The sequence below is a fragment of the Passer domesticus genome, chromosome 19 (genome assembly GCF_036417665.1).
Source record: "Passer domesticus isolate bPasDom1 chromosome 19, bPasDom1.hap1, whole genome shotgun sequence".
NCBI lineage: Eukaryota > Metazoa > Chordata > Aves > Passeriformes > Passeridae > Passer > Passer domesticus.
The window spans coordinates 7,917,836-7,935,792 of record NC_087492.1 but is presented as its reverse complement, the minus strand read 5'-3'; the positions used below and the strand labels follow the sequence as shown (position 1 = coordinate 7,935,792).

The 17,957-nt window shown below is 45.9% G+C and overlaps 1 protein-coding gene across 1 annotated transcript in view; it reads left to right on the top strand.

The window, feature by feature from the left end:
• Positions 1 to 17,957, top strand: part of MYBBP1A (MYB binding protein 1a) — a 54,161-nt gene that overhangs the window by 31,122 nt on the left and 5,082 nt on the right. Inside the window, exon 24 of the mRNA XM_064395022.1 lies at positions 9,613 to 9,726. Within this exon, the coding sequence (XP_064251092.1) occupies positions 9,613 to 9,726 (114 nt within the window). The remainder of the gene's footprint in view (positions 1 to 9,612; positions 9,727 to 17,957) is intronic.

The following is a 17,957-nucleotide window of genomic DNA, read 5'->3' as shown; positions in this document are numbered from 1 at the left end:
AGATCTCTCTGTGGGTATGGACTCCTCTCTACTTCCTTTAAAATACAGCAACTTCTTAGTTGTATCACTACATCTTGCTAGACTGTGGTGACCATAGGGGAAATCTTTAATTTTTCTTTTAATTATTTTTTTGCCTCTCCTAGCTGCCACCAGAGCAGTGCTGAAGGGAGCAGCTGTACCTGTGCACTCTTGTACTGGGCACAGATGTCCTGAGCAATGAGCAGGCTCTCCCAAATGGCCCCTCTGGTTAGTCAAGTGCAAGTTGAGGCTTTTCCTCTGGCAAGAACATCCTCCAGAACATTGTTTGTAGGAGAAGCAAGCATGGAAAAAGTCCATGCAGTGAGAAGAATGTGATTGCAGAGTCCCTGGTTAAACAGAGTAATGATGGTTTAGGGCATGAAGAAACCTGTGTGGGTGAATGCTGTCTATATGGTCTGCAGGCTGTATATATAATCTGCCAGGACTGCTAGTCCTGGGATTTCTGCTGTCTCAAGTACATTGAAAACCCATCTGCTGTGACTGTGTCAGTGAAATCAGTGAGTGTCTTTACCTGTAGGCTCTGGGCTGACACAACTCGTGCAGGTGCAGCTGCATTATATGAAGGTGGTTTTTGTGGGCTGGAGCTCAATCCACATTTTCAGCCAGACTGAGCAGCAGTGGTTAAAGTGCTTGTCATGCTACAGCCATTTTCAGGTTGTGGAGGAGGAGGAGGATGTGGCAGTGTAACTTATGGGATGAACTTTGTGTTGTCTGGCAAGTGCTCAGTCCCAGCAGAATGAAGTGAGCAGCTCATCTGATCCATCAACTGCTGCTCTTCAGAGCCCTGGCAATGGTAGTGAAATCAACAGTTTACTCAACTTCCCCTTGCTACTGCCCAGAGCAGGACATCTGAGCCTGGTGGAGAGGTTTATGAAGGATAATAAAATAGAGAGGAGAGGGGAGTTAGCAGGAGGGGAAGATGGAGATTCTTTCACAGCCAGTTTTGTCTCTTCTTCCAGGAAGCTTTGTTCTTTTTCAGAGGAAAGGTAGCATAACCTGAAACCCAAAAGCAGAGTATCCAAAGTAGGGACCAAAGTCTGATGTAGCTCCACATCCTGTGCTTTTCCTCTACTTGGAGGCACTTTTGCCATCCCTGAGTCTTGGTCTTGGGCCTGTCTCATGGGGAAGAGGGATCCAGCTCACCTGCTACTTCAGCATGTGATTGCTCTTCCATTTTTTCCATTGTTGAGATAGTGACTGGAAGTTGACCTGCACTGGGAATTATTGTTTGGATATATGTTCTAACAGTCCCAGGAGGACACACAACCCCTTTTGTTTGCAGACTGCTGTTCTGCATGCTTAAACCTGCCAGAGAGAGGGAGAGGTTTGGGAATAAAAGTTAAACCCACAGAGTTCATTCATCATTTTTCTGCTCAAGAAGGCCTAAACAGATCATCTCTATGGTGATGGTGATGGTCAAATAGGCAAAATATGTCTTGTATGGCGATTATTTTCAATGTACTAATTGTATATAAGCTGTTGTGAGTAGTTTTAAGGTTCCTGTCAGATCTGTGAAAATCTGCATTTTTCCTGGGAAGGAAGAACAGGTGAAGATGCCTGCAGTGCAGGTTGGCTGGTTCCAAACACTGAAGATTGTAGGAGTTTGGTGGGAGTACATTGAAACTGCCTTTCTTGTCCAAGGTTGTAAAACGTGATTTAGGTGTCACTTAAATGCTTTGCATGTTGTTATTAACCAGCCTTGCAAAATTTGTCTCATCCATTTGTCGCAGGAACTTCATTTAAGCTGTAAAACATCATTTGTTTTCATCACTTTTTTAGCACAGAGAATTTTCTTTCTGAGCGCATAAATCTCTCTTTTTTTTTTTTTTTGGCAAGGCCAGGCTGAGGGAGGAACCTGCTTTCTGGCCCAGAGCATGATTTTGGGAGCACTGTGAAGGTGTGGGAGCAGGGGATGGTGGATGATGGCTGGGGTTTCTGATAAGTTTTTACTTCTGCATTCTTCTATGATCTCTGTTTCTGGAGGCAGAAGGACAGACTGGAAATTGTCATCTGTGTCCTGCTCATGTTCTGCTGACCTTGGACAGCAACATCACACCTTGTCAGGGCTGGCTGAGGGAATGCCTTGTAAACTCCATTTCCTTGGTCTGAGGACATTGGGTGGTGGCAGGAATTACTGAATTCAGCTCCAAAGGCAGGTGGTCATACAGGAGATGTTTTCATGGTCTTTGTGGGCAGTGTGAGCTCCCTGTGACTGTCTAGTGACTGCAATGTCCTTGTGCCAGGCAGGAACAGGGTCAGGGAAGGCTATTCTCAGGTCCCTTAATCAGAGGATAACAGGGTAAATTTGGGGTAAAAATTGATGTCTAATTTTTAAACCAAGAAATAGTTGTGTTGTTGCTCAGGTGTCCTTGCATGGGCAGTTCTGCACAGCTGAACATGGCAGCCACATTCTCCTCACAATCCCAGAAGGTGTGAGCACTTTCCACGCTGAAACCTTTTACACAGCTGCTAAATGTCAGTCTTGGCTCTGCTATTTGTGTGTGCCTTGTTTCAGTAGTGGTAAATGGGAAAAAATAGCTTTTGTTACCAAAAATAGTTTTCTTAAGCCACAGCCAGGGCTTTGTCTTATCCTCCCTCCCTGTTGGATTTGAGATGTGTATGAATCACATCTGTGTGCCCTTGGTGTGTGAGAGATACTGCAGTGACATCTTGGGGATTGAGGAAAAGTCATTTGGCAAATGTTTCTTGAGCACCTCTGGCTTTCACTTTTTATATCTAAAGCATTCAAATAAGTTTTGTATGTTTTAAGTAAAGAATTGGTGTTTGATGCTTGTTCAGTGAGGATATGTGTTAAGGATCTTGACGCATAATTTCTTGTTTGTCCTTAAATTTGGAAGGAATCGTCTTCTGTCCCTCTTTTTGTCTTCCCCCAAGGAGGCCATGGAGATGCTCCAAGGGCTGAAGCCCCTCTGCTCTGGAGCCAGGCCAGAAGAGTGGGGGTGTTCACCTGGAGAAGAGAAGGCTCCAGGGACACCTTCCAGTGCCTAAAGTGGCTCCAGGAGAGCTGGAGAGGGACTTGGGACAAGGGATGGAGAGACAGGACAAGGGGGAATGGCTTCCCACTGCCAGAGGGCAAGGATGGATGGGGTATTGGGAAGGAATTCTTCTCTGTGAGGGTGCTGAGGCCCTGGCACAGGGTGCCCAGAGCAGCTGGCATCATAGTTTACTGAAATTTAAAGAAAACTCATTTAGAATTTCTCATAATCTTGGCCTCTGTTCTTTTACCCAGCTTTCCTGGTAGCATTTGTCACAAATGCAGCATGTGATTCATGAGATTGCAGTCTCAGAGGGCTTGGGAGGAGAGAATTTCTAGAAGTGCAATTATTTTTTGCCATATCCCGGTTGCTCTAGAATAGTCTTAATGCTGAGGATTACACACTGAGAGCTGCTGTTTTATGCTGTGTGCTGGCACTGCATCAGATGTGCTGGCAGGGCAGGCTCTGTGCCATCAGGGAGACATCAGTGCTCTGGAATACCAGTGGCCTCTCTGCTGTGATACCACCTGTATATTTTTGTCTCCTGGACTTCTAAGAGCAGTGGAATGTTGATACTACTAAAAATCCTGCTGCTTCTTTACTTCTGAAAATGTATTTGAGTTGCACAAACTTGTAATTTTCCAGGTGAAATGTTTTCTTTATATATATATATATAAAAACATAAAGAGAATGAGATGTTCTGGCCACACTGGTGACAAGTTTCATGTGGATGAACTTTGTTCATGCTGCAGAAACAGCAGGCAAAAAGATGATGAAAATCCATCTTCATGTCTTTGGTTAGCATTTAAACTCCCCACTGCTTACAAAGTCTGAGGAGATGTGATAAGCTCTAGTACTGTCCTGGGTCAGATTTAATGAGCGTTTCTGTCCTGCTGTGTGCTTGAGGCAGCCCAGGTGAACTTGCAGCCACTTTCCTGAAAGCTGGAATTGCTGTCGGGGAATTGGGAAGGTTACTCAGCTGTAGCCTGCAAACTGCTTTGGGATCACCCAGCAGAACAGCTGTGTGAAAACTCAGAGTTGGGCTTTGGTGTGTCACAGTGCAGGCACATCTTAGGGCTCCTGCTCCTCTGATGGTGGCAGTGGTGGCTGCTGATTTCAGTGTCTTTTTCTCTCAGGAGTGTGTCAGGTTTTTTCACTTGTTTGCAAAGCTACCTTCAGCCAGTATCCTGAACCACCTGGGACTGAAAAGTGTGTATTTTTGCATCAGAAACAAATGTCCTTATATTAACAGAGTGCTTTTCTTTGGAAAAACAACTCTGAATTTAGGTCATGCCTTCATCTCTTCAGGATTGCAAACAGAATCTCTGCAGTATTGCAAAGGCTTATTTGTTTTGTTCTTTTTCACAAGTGGAGTGATTGAAAATGTCTTGATCTGTTCCCCCCCATCCAGCTCACCTGGCTGGTGACTGGGGAGAGCAACTTGTGACCTACCTGCTTTCAAGAGGAGAACAGTGCCTTTGGTAGGGGTTTAATCCATGTTTAAGATATTTGATGGTTAGGCCAGATGTGTTGTCCTTCTCTGGGCAGGATAAACTTGGGTTGTATGCAAACTCCACTCACACTCCTTTTCAGTGTCTGGCTGAGGTGGGTGAGCACACCTGGGAATTGCCAGCAGATTTTAGTTACTGCAGTGAGCACATTGCCTGTTTCAGGAAGAAATCACAGCCCTTTGCAGAGTGGTATTTTTGTAATTGCTGTAGATAAGAGAGAAATGAACAAAGGCGCAGAAGACCTTAGGGTCAGCAGTGCCCTTAGTTATTGTTTGTTCTCTGCTCCCACGTGGGCTGATAATGAGCCTTTCTGCCTTACTTAGTTGTATGTCTGATAGATATATGTGGGAGTCTGTAAGTTATCTACTGTGCCTGCCTGAATAGACTTCCCTTGTATTTAGTTTTGGGGTTTTTTTTCTATTTTTACTATTTTATGGTCTTTTTAAAGACTGACATTAAGGAGAAAGTGTTTTGATTAGGCAGCTGGGTGGCTTCTAGTGCACAGGATGCACTGCATCATACAGCTCCCTCTAGAAAAAGCTCTAATCTGGCTGTCATCTGCTTGTAACTATTCTCACACATCTCATGTCAGGGACTGTGCATATGGGGGGGATGACAACCCTCTTTCCTGAGCTGGACTGGAGTTTGGTAGCTGGGACTCCTGAGTCTTCTGTTATTTTTGTCCATTTGTGAAGTGTTGATCATTCTTGGCTCTCTCATAGAACACTCTGTCAGGAACACAGCAGGCTTGATTTGGCACTGAGAAATTGCAGAGAGAATCTTCTGTGATATTCCTGGGGACAGTATTGTTCTGTCAGCCTCCAAAATTGCCAAATGCTTGCAAGGCATTCTAAAATACCAGTGTTGCTGGGGAGGGCAGGAGGGAGAGAGACAACTGGGTTCTCAAGTGGTTGAGCTCCAGCTCTGTGCTGGATTTTGTGGAGGAACTCTCCAAACTTCAAATTGCTGCTGGTCTGTGATTTGATGGTGAAACATGCAGCTGGTCATGTGTAAAAGACACATCATGAATATATTAAAGGTAAATGATGAGCTGTGAGAAATGACAAGGGTTGAAAGTATTGATGCAAAAGATTTGAACTAGCTGGGGTGGCTTGGCCCTCCTAAGGTGCTCTTTGTGTGGTTTTGTATTTCAAAAGTCTCAGTGAAACCTCTGCATCACAGAACTGAACATAGGTAAATTTTGTGACTATTCTTCATTTCTGAAAAGATCTTTCTGTATTCTAGTATTGCTGTCACTGTTTGGTGGTGCTCCAGTGATGTGTTCCCAGAAGAGGCTGCGGATGGGAAGATCCTCATTCCAAAAATCTCCTGAGCAGTCTCATTTTCTTTTTAGGCTATTTTCATTAAAAAATATTGAGTGTTTGCATTCCTAAAAAGTGGGATGTGTTGAGATGAGCAAGAAAGGGGCTTGTGGTATCTGAGTAGCCCTCTAAAGCAGGTGTGGGGTGGTAAATGTTCACTGCCATGTGCATGGATGTCACACCTCTAACATTTGGCTTTCAGCTGCTTTTTGTCCATGTATTTGAGAAGATAAAACAAGGAAAATGAAATGCAGCAGCAGAGCTGTTTCTCTGCCACCTCAGGGAGATGGCTCCTGAAGATCTGACTGACTTTGGGTCTCTCCTTACTTTTGAAAAGCACTCATACTCTTAGCTCTCCTTACATTAGGTGATAAAGCAAAGCTTTTTTTTTGCCTGGTGAAGCTCCTGAAGGTCATGAAAGTGATTGCTCTTTGAGGGTTCAAAATCCTTTTTGCAAATTCTACAGGGAGCCCTTCCATGCCCTTCCAGCCAGTGGTTTGGTGTTTCTGAGCCCTGACAGATGAATTGTGGCTGAAAAGCCATTGCTGATGCCTGTTGCTTTCCAAGGGGCTGTGGCAGCTTTGTGCTCCTGGTTGCTAGGTTATTTTCTCTGGGTACCTGTGCCTGTTAAGCAATCTTCTGATGACATTTAGGATCCTTCTTCATGTGCTTATGGATGCTCTGACTGGCATGTGATGTTTGCACCACCTTCTAAAGAAAACTTGGTGCCCCTCCTGGTTTGGTTTGAATCTGCTGAGGTGGGATGGTATCAGCAGGAGGATTGAGAAGTTGTTCTTGTTTCTTATTGGGTTTATCCTTGGAGCAGGATTGAAGAACTTGATTTTAGTTTTGGTTCTGCTCCTGATGTTTTTGGCTGAGTCCACTGATGTCAGTCCCTCACCCTGTGGTTTAACTTTTGCTGTTGAACTGTTCAGTTTGCTGTGAAAGAACAGGCTGTGTGTTAGTAACAGCTCTAGGAACACAGAAGTCATTGACTGGGATGAATATGATAACCTTAAACTACAGCATACCACAGTACTGATGACCCTGTAGTTATTAGTGTCACATTTACTCTCTGATTGAGATGTTCTTAAGCCAAATTTATTTCAACCAACAAGTAAATATTTTATTTTTGTTGTTTCAAATGAGAAAAGTTGTTCATGCTTAGTACTAAATTATCATTGCTTTAAAAAACAATCAGGAAAAAGAATAATGCTGAGTAGAGCAATAGCAGTGTTTTAATTATGTGAAACTCAAAACACATTTTCACTTTACGGGAATCCAATACACAGGCTGGAGATGTGAAAGCTCTGAGTGTGACAGAATTACTGAAAAGAGTGCTAGCACCAGCCAGGATCCTCAGAAGTTGGGTGTTGTGACTTCCTCATTTATGTCACACAGAAGGGAAAGCTCAGTGTTTGGGTTGGGGTTGTTTTTTTTGCCTTTCTTTTAAAATACTTTTGAAGCTTAGTGCTTCTGAGGAGCAGGTCCCATCCAGGGACTTGGATGAGTCTCAGGTCTCCAGGGCTCCCATTGCATTGGACAGCTTTGATTTCCTTCCAGTTCTTTTCCTCATTAGCTGGCAGTGCTGCTGCCCACTGCTGACTGGAGCAGTTCCTGAGCTGCCCCTTGGCACTGGGGCCTCAGGAGTTAACCTGTAGTCCTGAGATGTCCCAGGACACCTTCACACAACCCTGCTCTCTGCTTTCCATCCACTTGCAGTATAAATGTGTTTGTAATTTTCAGAGAAGAGCTGGTGCCTGGGGGTTTGTGACCCTGCCTGGGCCTTTCAGAACGAATTACAGTCCTTCATCTACTCCAAGGGTCACATTCTCTTTTTAATTGCACTGAAGTGACTTTCCACTACATTTGGTAGACACATGCCATAATTTGTTCTGTAAGACACAGCCTCCCCATAATTACAAGGAATATGTAAGCCTGTCTGCCTTGAAGATGGTGTTAGGGTGTTCTCTGTCATGGAAAGAGCATAAATCTTCTGACATGGCCTCATTGGTTCCCTGCTGCATTGTCACCTTCCAGTCAAGAACAGAATTTCTGTGTGTCATGAAAGCTCTTCCTATTTGGATAATTCTCTTTACTGGCCATACTGGTGCAAACTGGAGGTAAACTTAATGTTGTGGAACAGATTCAGGTGCTGATATTCTCCAGGGAGCAACCTGTGCTCCAGCATCCATCTGTCCCAGGAGCCTGGAGTGTGTTGTGTAGGAAACACAGACCTTGAGCTTGTGACATGTTCTGGTTGACTGCCTCCAGTTCTGGCTGGTCATCCTGCTCTTAGCAGTTCTCAGGGATTCCTTCTCTTTGCTCACTTTGAATTTTTCAGTAAATAGCTCCCTAGAAATTGAAACCCTAAAAACCCAACAGGAGTTTTCCCTAGAAACCCAATAGAAGTTTTTTGCCTCCTGCTCCATGTGTTTCAGGTTGCTTCTGTTTGACCCAAGGGGTCCCTGGAGGCCAGGTTGGTATCACCAGGTTGCTTTTATCCTTGAGGTCTCAGACTTTTAATCTCAATGATGTCTTTTGTAAGAAGCTTTACAAACTTTGCTCATTTGTTTTCTGTGATATGTGGTTAAAGAACAGCAGCTGTTGCTTTCTTTGGATGAGATTAGCTCTTGTAAATCCTTCTGATTTTTGATATTTGTAACTGCATTCAATTTTGGTCTGTGTGATGGCAGCTAGAGGCAACATTTTTTTCTGTGTATGAGTAGAATTTGCTCACTAACTCCATACTTCTACAAACATTTCCCCCTTAAATCCTCTAAGCTATTTGTACTAATCCTCATTACTGTATTTTGTGCATTTCTCTATTTTGCCTTTGACTAATGCTGCATTTTTCTCTTGTACCTAAGAAAGCCTTAAAATAGGAATTCTGGAATAGAAAATGATATGTAAGAAGATTGCAGATTACTGTTGGTTTTCTAGTGGCCATTCTTGTCATTGCTGTGTTAATGTAGAGGCTTAATGAGCAAGTTTGACTCCAGGGCAGGGCCCAGTGCTGCTCTGAACAGCAGTTCCCATCTAGTATTCCTTTGAAATTAAGCATTTGCTATCCTGCCCGCTTTAATTTTTTAGCATTTGTGCCTGTTGCATTGGTCAGGGCTCAGTAAAGGGTGCAGTCACTCAGAGGTGCTGCCTGAAAACCTGGGGAGACTGGCAGTGATGCCCTTGGAGCAGCTGCTGCAGCATGTTCTGGGTATTTGTGCCTAAATCTAGAACTGTAATGATTCCTTCACTCCCCTTTGACCTTCTCTTTTCTATTTGTGCATTCAACCAAAACCCAGCACCCTGTCTCCTGAGGGCTGACTCTATAATGAGCTAGAGAATGGTTTCAGACCTCCTGCTGAAGGAGGGCAGTTTAGGTTGCTTATTAGCAAGGAATTGTTCCCTGTGAGGGTGGTGGGGCCCTGGCACAGGCTGCCCAGGAAAGCTGTGCCTGCCCCATCCCTGGAAGTGTCCCAGGCAAGGCTGGATGGGGCTTGAAGCACCCTGGGATAGTGGAAGGTGTCCTGTCCCTGTTCTGGTCCCTGGCAGGGGAGCAGAGATGATCTTTAGGGTCCCTTCCAGCCCAAATCAGTCTGTGATGCACTTGTTTGGTGGGGATGTGCAGCCTTTGTAAGCTGGCCTCCCCTGGATGGTGTGTGTGCCTGTTCCCTGTAGCAGGGTATTTCTTGCTAACACCTTCCCTGGAGAGTTTCATGTTCTTCTCTCCCCTTTCTCTTGCAGGCCATGGCCTGTTTGCTTCTCCACAGAGTTCTGCTACTCCATGAACTGAAGCTCTTTGTTACAGAGGAGGAGTGGGAGGCATTGATCACCAGGAGCATCAGCCAAGTGACACAGGTAACAAATTCCAGCATGTTTGAAGTACAGATGATACCTCATGGGTGCTGCTCTCATTTTCTGGTGCTTGGTCTCAGAGCTGCAGTCTGGGTCTGGGCTCAGCCTGAGTGGTCTCAGAGACCTTGTGCCTGATGGCAGCAGCTCTGAGTAGTGCCTGCCAGGCTGGCAGAACTCTTGGAACACCACTGTGATGTTCCTGGTGCAGCTCAGTGAGGCTGTGTGTACATCCAAGAGACAGAGCTTGAATTTTAGGGAATACACTCATACAGATCCATTTCAGGTGTTAAAAAAAAAAAAATAAAATGAAAAGGAGTGGAATGGTATTGTGAACATTAATTTCAGGATATGTCATGCACATTCTGCATTGGAATGAACTTCAGGGCCACAAAAGCAGAGCTGAGGTGCCTGGACTTCTGACTCCTGGTGCATTGCAGACATTATAGATCAGACTGCCTTGCTAATATTGCTCATCAGGGAAACCTTAAAATACAGTGGAAAATCATTAGTACAGAAGAAGCAGTGACAGAAATTGCAGGGCTCCTGAGTCAGTGACAAGTGCTGATTGTACCTGAGGGCAGTGTTGGGGTGCAGCTGTTCCATGGGAGATGATCTGTGGGACAGGAGGTTGAAGAAACAAATGCCATTCACTTTTATTCTTGTGGATTGATGTGGGGGGAACCAAGCAGCCAAATTAATGTTGTGATGTGGTGACTGAACTTGATGACATGGGAGATTCCAGTCTTGGAGTTTCTGTGTAACTGTAATAATGACCTCTTTCCAAGGGTAGCTTTCATTACTTACTCACATGCTGGCTACATGGTAATTTAGGCTGTTCTATAATTTGCTGTATTGAAACAGAACCATTAGATCTGTTTTTTCTGTCAAGGAGGGACAAAATCTAAGCAAGTTTAAAACAGGGAATTTAAAGATGTTGTTTGTAATCTGGATCCTCAGTTTCATTACACACTTTTTATTTAAAGATTACATCAGGAATCCAGTAGGTGGAGTTAGGTGTGATTTTGTTTCTCAGCTACATAAAACATGCCACTCCTCTCAGCCTGGTCATTTCCATGTTTCTGTCTAGAAGCTGAATGCAGAACTCAGTGATTCACTGGGAAACCACAAATATTTACAATGCCTTTATGTTGTTCTTGTTAGGGAGAGTTTAGCAACTTGCAACCCATCCAAGATTATGATGAGCTTTGCTATTAAAGTTTCCTCAGTGCCTCTCATTTCTGTGGTCATGTGTGTTTAAAGAAAAATTCCTGAGAAATACTGTCAGTTTGTTTGGGTTGTCCAAGGTTTACCCTGTGGGCAGGAGGCCTCCCATACTGTTAAGTGGCAGTGGCATATAGCTGCTGCTTCTCTTTTTGGCCTGAAAAAGTCCTGAGATAACATTTTTACAGGCTGCTGTTGGTGTTCATACATGTGGGGGTTTGGTCTCCCTTCCTCCTGCCTTCCCCATGTACTTAACACAGTTGGTGTGGCTGGGGCAGCTGCACTTTCAATATTGCTGTGGTGAGAAGGGGTCAGGGACTTCATATTCCACATTATGGTTTTGATTCATAACCAAAGGCTGGCAATTGTGCTGAAGGACTTTCTAAAGCTGCAAAAGAAATGCTGTGCCTGTTTGGTGGTGCAGAAATGCTCACTTCTCTGGTTTAGAGCTGTAAAAACATGCAGTGGCTCTGTGGTGTGGTAAAACAATACAGTATCACTGATGTCTTTTAAAGGTGGTAAAACATCTCTTGTAGTAGAAGTCAGAGGCTGGGAACTGAGCAAATTTGGACTCTGTAGAAAGTATGTATTTGTCAAAGAGACTATTCCACCACTGAAGTAACTTGCTGAAGGGTTTATCAGCCCTGAATCTCCAGGTGGAAGCTGTGTGCTTGGCTCACACAGAAGCTGCAGGTGGGGTAGAAGTTCCAGGCCCACTGTTGAAGTTTTGGGGTGAGTTTGTTTGGGAAGGGCTTGGACTAAACAAGAACCCTTTGTGCCACTGCTGTCCTCACACAGTCCTGCTGAGCTGGAGGACTGGGAGGATGTTTGCAGAGTCTCATCGCTTTTCTTCTGAGACTTGTTTCCATGGGCCATTCTGGGTCAGCTGTGGTTTTAGAGGTGAGTATGTGAGTGAGTAGGTGCTGGCAGATGTGGGTGCTTACCTGTGAGAACCTGGGCTGGAAGCTGTGGGATGCTGTGGAAAATGGTGATAATTTATTGCCCTGCCTCTGGTTGAAATGTCTGTGTTTGTCACTGGCCATTCCTGCCACTGGCCCTCACATACAGCTGTTTTAAGACAAAAAAAACATTATATTTGTGAATTTTGTACCTTTCTTTGACCCAGGGAGAGGTTTGCAGCTCTTTAACTGATGTGCTCTTGTAATTCAAGTGGTGCTGTTGCTCACAGGGACACTGTCACCTGAGGCTGTGCCACTCTCTGTGTCCTGGGTCACATTTGCAGCTAGGAGGCTGTAGCTCCCCAGGTGCAGGGCTGCCCTGGCAGGCTTAAGGCTGTCACAGAGGACAAGATATTATCTCCTGCTGTGTGCCTGCTTATCCTGTCTTGCCTCAGGGATTGCACTGCATACCTGCTGAGATCCCTGGGTGAGGAGCATCCTCAGCAGGGAAATCTGGGGTGGTGTGAGCTGGAACTGGGGAACAGGCAATGTGGGACAAGTGCAGTTTTGGATATCACTGAATTATGCAGGCAAAGCTAAGAGGCAGATGAGGGAGAATCAACAGCCAGGAACATTAAGTGAAGAGACAGATTCCTGAAATAGCAGCTCTAGCTGCTGCAAGGCAGTGGCTCTTGTGCTTACATAAGCTAACTTGACCTTATTTGTTCCCAAATTGTTTAAGCATGCTTATAAAACATACATCACAGCCATGAGGGATCCATGTTTGCCCTGTCCGTCCTCAGTGAGGCAGGTCTGATGTCCCATCAGGTACTTTGGAGTTGACTTCTTTGTGTGAGAGCCCTGCTTGCTGTTGGTGCTCTGGGCTGGTGCTGCTGGGTCACCTTTTCAGAAAGTGCTGTCCACAGCCCTGCACTGCCAAGGGGAGGAAGCAGAAAAACACCTCTGGCACACTTTTGGCCTCCCAAATCCTATATGGATACTTTACACAAAGCAGAATCTTGCTGCAGTTGTTCAAGTCTGTTCTGAGGGGGGATCTGGATGGCTCAGTTGTGTTCATGGTGTAAAGAAATAGAGGTGCTTCATGTTGTAAGTGACAGAGCTCACCTGGGATGCTGGAACTTTTGACAGAAGCATCTTCCTCTTGGAGAGCTTTGTTCTTTATCAGTTGGTCTCAAAGTGCTTTACAAAGGAAGTTCAAAGCAGTGAGTTGTTGATGTAATGGAGAAAGTATTTTGCAGAAACCCAAGACATAATGGATTTGGTTTGGTGGAGCTGTTCATCCTGTTTTACAGGTGACACTCCTTGGCTGGGAGCTGAGCCAGGAATCAAACTTGGGTCTCCTGAGACACCTCAGAGACCCTTTTTGTGCATGGACAATCTGACCACCTCTTAACTTGGCTTCAGAACATCCCTGGGTGTGGGACAATCACCTCTGTCCCACCTCCCCTCTGCTGGCTGAGGCTGCCCTCAGGAACACAGTGAAGTAGCTGCAGAGCCTGAGACTTCAGTTCCCCATTGTTCCATACAGGAGCCTCACCTTTTAGTGAGGGATCTCTGGGTTTGCTGCTAGGGCCCACACACTCTTTTTTACTCTATCCAGCATCTCTCCATTTGATCTTTCAGCCCTCCCAGTTGTCACTATTGGCACGTTTTGGTGTTTGCTTCCCTTGTTAGATATATTTATGTTTTCTTCTTATGTGTTACAAAATTGCTGTCTTGGCTTTGGAGCGACCTGTACCAATTTTTCAGTAACTCACTGACAGATTCAGGGCAGGAAGTTCCAGGTGCTGAATACATAATTTCATTACCTTTTTTTGTCATCCCTTTCCTAGGGACCAGCTTGCCCTCCTGAACTGAGGTGTTCTGAGTAACTTATGCTGAAACCCCCAGTGAAAGTCAGAGGGAGTGGGAATAGTCCAGAAAATACATGTTTTGATGGTTGTGAGCTTCAAAATAGAACAGCCCTCAGAAAACTGTTGTTAAAATGCTTTCTCTGGCTTGAGCACAGTGATTTCCTGAGGGTTTCCTTTGTCTTTCTTCTGCAATAAGTACATCATAAGAAGAGACAAACTTCACTGCTGATATTCCCTTTGCTGGTTCAGTCAGTGTCACAAGGACTGGGCAGAGCAGACAGGGTTCCACTTGGCTGTTTGAAACCCAGGTGGGATCAAGGCACCTGCACTGTGCCAGCACTGACAGAATCCAATGCCTGGGTTCAGGGCAAGACCAAAGCACTCCCAGTCACAGTCCTGAGGCTTTCAGATCATTCACATAACCCACTGAGATGCATCTGATGCCTCCCTACACTCAGGTGGCTGCTTAGGCTTGGGCTGGGCAGGCATGGATGAGGACAGATGGGGAATGGCAGAGATAACCCCAGAGCTCTTTTCCATATCACAGGAAGTTCTGTGTGCTCCCTGAAAACCAGTGTTGTACAGCATTCCAGGGTTTTGTTAATATGGTGTTGTTCAGCAACAATTTAAAATAACTATCTGGAGCTACTGAGAATGTGTAGGGGAGAGAGGGACACACTGTCTGGCCTTCCAGTGCAGACATGCCCTTAATTTCTGAAGGGCATCACATTTGATTATCAGTGTCTTAATTTGTAGTGAGATAAATTATTAAAGTGGCTTCATCAAATCTCTAAAAAAGCCATCCTTCATTTTTTTTCCTTGAAGATTGCCTGAACCTTTATCTGCCCATCTTTATAAATTCTTAATTCATTGCCCTTTCTCAGCCTCTTAGCTTGTAAAATGAGGCCAGTCCTGATTTAACTGATAGCTTTCAGAATACTGGATGTCTCTGTGGAGACTTTTCCTCAGTTCCCTCAGCTGTCCTGTGTGGGTTTTCCCTGCTGCATTTTCATATGGCCTTTGGAAAAAAAAAAAATCAAGATCATTAAACTTGGGAAAGTGTTGGCATCTTCTGTGAGGATGGCTTCTGGATTTTTTTGTCTCCTCCCTCTAATAAACTGCCAAAATAAACATAACCAAAAATGTCTTTATTTACACCCTTCAGCATGTGGGGCTGCTTAGTCCCCTGCCTTCCCTTCCCAGTCAGGGGCAAGCAGAGGCTTGGTGGCTCCCACCCTTTGGGAGCATTTCTTCATGACTTGTTTGTGTTAGACGTGCAAGGAAGTAAGTTTTGAACATTGATACTTTCAGTCTTCAGAAATTTAGTGAGAGAAAATGGATGGAGGAGGGACTGTCAGTGCTGCTTTTCTGCCTTGAAGTGCTCCCAGCAGCACTGCTGGTCAGGTGGGTGCTGGGACAGCCTCTCCTCCTGTGCCTGTTCCCTGCTGTGCACTGGAAGTGTTCCCTGGTGTCCACGGCTTGGAAATGGATGTGGCTCTGGATAGATGAAAACTGAAGTGAAGAGACATCCTGCTCTTCCCTCCTCTTTGTCTTCCATGGTTTAGCCCTGAGTTGTGGTTTGGGATCTGTTGTGTAGTGATTATTGTCATGGGAGGGAGTATTTGGGGCTGTGGTGTCTGGGTTTAGGAGGCTCAGGGTTGGTTCCTGGCTCTGTCTGGTTTGTGTGGCAGCATCACTTGGCCTCTGAGATGGAGTGATGCTGCCTTACCTCTCTGCTCTCAGGAGAAGCACAGGCCAGAGACAGCTGAGGGGATACTGAGCATCCTGCAGGGACAGCAAGAGGAGCTGTGAGCACACAGAGCCTTCAGCTGTTCTCAGTTCATGCTCAGCCTCTCAGTAACACAGGAGGGCCCTGCCCTTGCTGCACCTCACCTGTCTGGTGACATGGGAAATCTGTGCCTTGGCTCAGGTACTGGACACAGCCTGTAGGACCCCAGATGTGCTTGCTGGGCCCCTCTGGGTGGGATTCCACCCCAGGGACCTGAGCCACACCACAGCAGAGCCCCAGGCTGTGCCATTGCTCTGGGATCCTGATGCAGCACACAGCTGGGAGCTCTGGCACTGTGGGTGGAACATTGCTGGACTCTGCTGCTGGACAGGAGGCTTTACCTGAGGAGCCCCGGGCTGTCCAGTGCTGTGAGGTGGTGCAGGGGTGTGTCTGTCTGCACAAGGACTTGGTGTCCAGCCAGGAATGCACACATTGATCCATCAGCTCCTGGTCTGCCGTGTGGGAGAAGGGCATGGGTGGAATGCAAGCTGGCAGGGCTTCTGCAGCTCTCACTGCTGGATCCCATGGATCCCATGGAGGGGAAGGGCTGCTTGTTTCAACCAGGCTGGGGGACACGCTGGGAATGCATAAATATGAAATGGTGTTCAAACTGCCAGCTGGGAACTGAGCAGTCTCTGGTGGCAGAGCCCTCTGTGGCACTTGGAGTTCTGCTGTGCCCTGTGAGTCTGGGCTCAGCCTGTCCCCCCGTGGTCCCTGTGGAAGGGCAGAGGTGCAGGCAGGTGTGGATGTGGAGACTGCAGAAACATTGCATGGCTCCATGTTGTTATGTTGGCATCTGCCCTGCCTGGGGTGCTGACCTTGGCCCTAGGTGTGCATCCAGCCCTTCTGCTGGGTGATGGGGTTCAGGGGAGCTTTGGGCCTTGGGCTGTGTGGTTATACCTGCCAGCTCTCTGTCCTGCCTCTGTGACTGGATTACTGCAGATACTCACCTCCTGTGCTCTGACTAACTTGTTTCACACTTTGTGAAGATGGGGGAATGCTGTGAAGTGCAATGTGACATGGAATGAAGGCTGGATCCTGCAGTAGCTGGGATATTTCCATGTGTGATAAGGAATGAGTGATCTAATAAACCCCACTGGTTGTTGGGATGCTGGCAGTGTGCAGTTCTTGTAGAAATCTGAGAAGAGAGAGCTTTGGATCCAGGAGTGCCCTCCTCCAGAAACAGCCAGAGGCTCTTGGAAGCATTGTGTGTGACACAAGAACCATCTCTGCCAGCTGCATCCACACAGGGTGAGGCAGGAGCTCTGTTGCTGTGCTGCCTTGAGGTGAGATGGGAGTTCCAGCTGTGAAAATTGCCTCCATAGTTTTTGCTTGTGGAAAATGACCTGCCCAGATCTGCTGACAGCTCAGATGTGCAGACATGATTAACCATCACAGCTATTGCTGAGCTGGAACTGGAACTGGGATTTGCTGTGAAATGGGACTGGCTGCTCCTGAAGCAGCAGAGAAAGAAAAGCAGAAAATGGGAGAAAAGCAACATAAATCAGCAAGTGATGCCAGTGTAGCTGTTGGGTATAAATCATGAGGTCTCTCTGCTTCTGGTATTGTGTAATTGGGTTGGGTGACCCTTGGCTGGTAGTGCTTTCAGAGGCCAGGGAGCTGGATACCTGTGGAACAGCTCATGGCAGAGAACCAAGGAGCAGGTGGTTAGACAAGTTCTTCTGGGTTTTCTTCAGCTCTCCAGCACTGACCTGTAGCATAGCTGGAAGCAAAGCCCAGCTTTGTGCCTCAGTCTTGCTGTGTAAAACACATCTTTACCAGCCCTGTGCAAGTGTTTGTGATCTGATCAGTGTTCAAGGCTCTCCCAAGGGTGCTGCAGAGGACTGAAATACAACTTCTCTTTTAAAGGCATGTTTGCCATCTGTTACATAATAGCTTTTGCTTTGATTTTATGGTTGGATGGTGTACATTCCCCAAATAAAATATAAATGTTTCCCTGTAAAATCATTGACCTCTGCAAGTGGGGTGGCAGAGCTGATTTCATCTCTCAGGGACCTGAGTGAGGGAGCAGAACTCTGCATGCAGGCAATGGTTGGTGTCCTGTGTAGGAAGTTTTATAATTACTTGAGATTAAGTTCTGTAAATTCTTGGGAAAGCTGCTTTTGACTTATGGACCCAGTTCCCATTCCAGAGGCTTTGGATTTCATTCCCTGGGATCCATTTCCTCAGGTTTGCCAGCAGTCCCAGCCCAGAGTCAGCTTCTTTTACATAACCAGAGTGAGCATGTTTGTGTTGGTGTCTCATGCTAACACAAATAACACAAATCCCATGGAAGCAAACAATGCAGATGACACAAATCCCATGGAAGCAAATGCTGCATTCTGTGCACTCCCTGCTCTTGGGAGGAGGAGAATGAAGCAATGCCTGATCAGAGATCCCATCTCATGGAATGCTGATGGGAAGTGCTCTCAGTGCTGACATGAAGATAAT